Raw genomic sequence first — 2,946 nt, forward strand, 5'->3', positions numbered from 1 at the left:
ATGGTGCTGTAAAGGTTCTATGTGTTTTCCCGAATGGTTTTTATATACATGCTTATTGGAAAAATGTATACCCTAAGTGGGTGAGGAACTATATACGGTTACTTCACTGACCTTGACTTGCACAATAAAAACCCCAAAAAGTCACAGAAGTAAAAGAAAACACTGTAATATGCTCCAATAAGACTCTGAGGGCTAAACAGAGGACTTATTACTAAATGATGAGAGATTTCAGTGTTGTAATAACATCTCTCACAAATTGATTATCTGCACTTTATTGTTGAGGTTAAGGAGCAGCAAAAGAGCAGATACTGGATGCAAATACTTTACATGCATTCAAACAAAGAAACGTGCATTCAGAGTCACATGCACAGGGAGAAGACAGTGCTTTTTGGAATAGAAATATCCTTTATTGTGAAATTCAGCTGTTCCAGCAGCAAAGTGACAGGCAGATGGAGCATTATTCATTTAACTAGCATGGTTAATGGCACTGAATATGTACAAAGATGATATATTCTTGTCTTTTTAAAATGATTTTTTCGACTCACTCCTGATTTGTTATTTACAGTGCAAATTGTTGCGTGTACAGCCTAAGATTAAAACACAAATAGAAACAAACAAATAATACGTCGTCACATTTATCTTTACATTTATGTAACTTCATGTAAGAAAATCAACTTTCTGTAATCTGAATCCATTCAAAAGCGTCTTTGTTGCAGTTTATTGGCTACTGTGATGGTATTGACTTTGGGTAATCATAAATGCTCAGCCGTTCCCAAGTCCCGTTTTTGGTGTCCAGCCAGTTGCTGGGAGAATAGATCCCTATCTCTCCTTCCTCCACTTTCTCATTTTCCTCACCAGAAGGACAAAAATCTTCCTCCTCTGACTTGCTGCTTTTCCCGGCGCTGTCTCCCCTGTCGCGAAACTTCTCTTCATTAATATTCTTGTAGCAGAAACTGCAGATCCTCAGCTTTTTAGTGGGGTGGATGTGATCGATAACGGCACGTTGCTTGGAGCATGAATTGCAGACTAAGAAGCCGCAATTCCTGCAGTGGTGTCGACGATTGACCCCACTAAACTTTGTAGAGAGGCACCGCATGCATTTGCAAGCAGCCGGATCAGGAATCCAGGAAACAGCAAACTTCTTGGAAGGTTTGCAGCTGGTGCCCTGCATTAGGCTGGACCGGCATTCATTGATGTGCTCTATCCAGGCCTTCTTCTCCTCGTATGAAGGGGCGGACACAAAAAAAGACTTGCTCGGTGTTCGGATCAGCCACTGATGCTTGAATATGTCACTGTCCTCCAGGTCGTCCAGCTCAATGTCCTCTAAAATCATAGTGAATTTGATAACAACATAAAAATTACATGGATAAAGTGGTATGAGCAGAAAGCTGAACATATGAAGTTAAATTAGCACAGCACACTTGCTATTTTCTACTTGCCAGTCATATTATGGACAGTATTCAATAGTGTTGGCTCTTCTTGAAGCTTTTGTCTATATTTCTTTCTCTTCAGTCATAAAATTGTTTTTTTGGCAGTTTCACATTAATCTTCTCACAGTAGGTTAGCTGCAGGAAATGCAGATGAATGTCTCACCTAAAGGGATGATCTTCTGCTTTTTGTACCAGCGACCAGGCACAACAATGCTGCCGTACACCAGAATATCAGTGAAGAGGAAGAGGATTTTCTGCTGTATCTTCTTGCGACCCTGCTTAAACACAGTTCCCTCTCCGATTAGAATCCGGCCCGGCTTGGACAAGGGCTTCCCTGCTTGATGGAATGAACTCTCCACCGCCTGCACACGCTCTTGGTTCTCTCGTTCAAAGGTTGGGTGATCCATCATTTCTTTGGTGTGAACAAGTTGTGCAGCTTGATAGTGTCTGAACTCCAGAGTGCCTTTTTAAACTATTGGTGGTGATGTAACGGGGCGGGCCAAGTGACAAACATGTTATACTGGAAGGCAAGAAAAGGGAGTAGTGAGGCAGATGTAACTCTAATGATAATGAAGGGTGATTCTCGTTACAGGTTCCAAGACTGCACTCTAGCGATACTGCCCCCTGATGGTTACAAGCAGCAATTACAACCTCGCTGCACTGATGTGCCAAAAAGTGATCGTATGCCAATCACTTTTTGCGTGTTTTTTATGTCTAGATCTCTTTTTATGTTTTTATATAGTTGCTTATATTGTTAAATAGGCTGCAGTAAACAGAGTTTAAAAATGGGTTATATGTTATATCAAATTTTAAAGCAGCTCTATGAATCTGCTTTATTGTACCTACATTATAAAGATCCATCCAGTCCTTTTCGGCCACTTGAAGAACATCACAGTTTTTTAAAGGACTGTGATTTTTTTGTAACTTCTGCAGCCCTCCAGGCCAGACCTCGTTTGAAAACGACATTTTTAATGTCAGCGACACTTTTTACCTGAATAAATGAAAGCTGAATAAAAGTCACATCTGATGAAAGGAAGTTTCTTTTTGGATCAAAATGAATTGATCTCATTCATGAGAGAAACGTTTGACAGATTATATGACAGCAAGTCATTTACATCTGTTACCATCAATTATCTTTTGGCAAATACCAGAAATCACTTTGGCAAACGATCACTTTTTGGCACAACACTGGGCACCGGTCATTAGAGAACATGAATGATTATTGAATATTTAGTATGCAAACAGAATGACATAAATCTCTAGCATTCTGCACTTTATTCAAGGAAGTTAAGTAATGTGTTGTCTTTAAAAAGACAAAGGCGCGAGTGAATTAAAGATGGATGTTATGTTTTGTTCACAGTGCCTGAATATATATCATGGTCAAGAAGGACTTCAAATGAGCCCTTTTGAGTCAGATAAATAATAATATAAGTAGTGATTTTTCAAAATAAAAGTCCTATGAAGGTTTTATGAATTTTCTCAGCAGTGACCTTAAAGAGTTGTCCAAACACACAGT

General features: G+C 39.4%; 1 protein-coding gene across 1 annotated transcript; it reads right to left on the reverse strand.

The window, feature by feature from the left end:
• Positions 1-272: 272 nt before the first annotated feature.
• On the reverse strand, positions 273-1,969 carry LOC308412220 (pleckstrin homology domain-containing family F member 2-like). The gene is made up of 2 exons (XM_080906391.1): positions 1,594-1,969; positions 273-1,323 (listed from the first exon to the last, which is right to left on the reverse strand). Exons 1-2 carry the CDS (start codon positions 1,838-1,840, stop codon positions 725-727), a joined length of 846 nt encoding a protein of 281 aa, XP_080762517.1. The 5' UTR covers positions 1,841-1,969; the 3' UTR covers positions 273-724.
• Between the last annotated feature and the right edge of the window lie 977 nt (positions 1,970-2,946).

Source organism: Rhamphochromis sp. 'chilingali' (genome assembly GCF_963969265.1).
Source record: "Rhamphochromis sp. 'chilingali' genome assembly, chromosome: 15".
Lineage (NCBI taxonomy): Eukaryota > Metazoa > Chordata > Actinopteri > Cichliformes > Cichlidae > Rhamphochromis > Rhamphochromis sp. 'chilingali'.

Coding starts and splice junctions, on each gene's coding strand:
- LOC308412220 (XM_080906391.1), bottom strand. CDS start 1,840: ATGATGGATCACCCAACCTTTGAACGAGAGAACCAAGAGCGTGTGCAG. Junction 1,324..1,593: donor GCAGAAGATCATCCCTTTAG/GTGAGACATTCA, acceptor CTATGATTTTAG/AGGACATTGAGCTGGACGAC.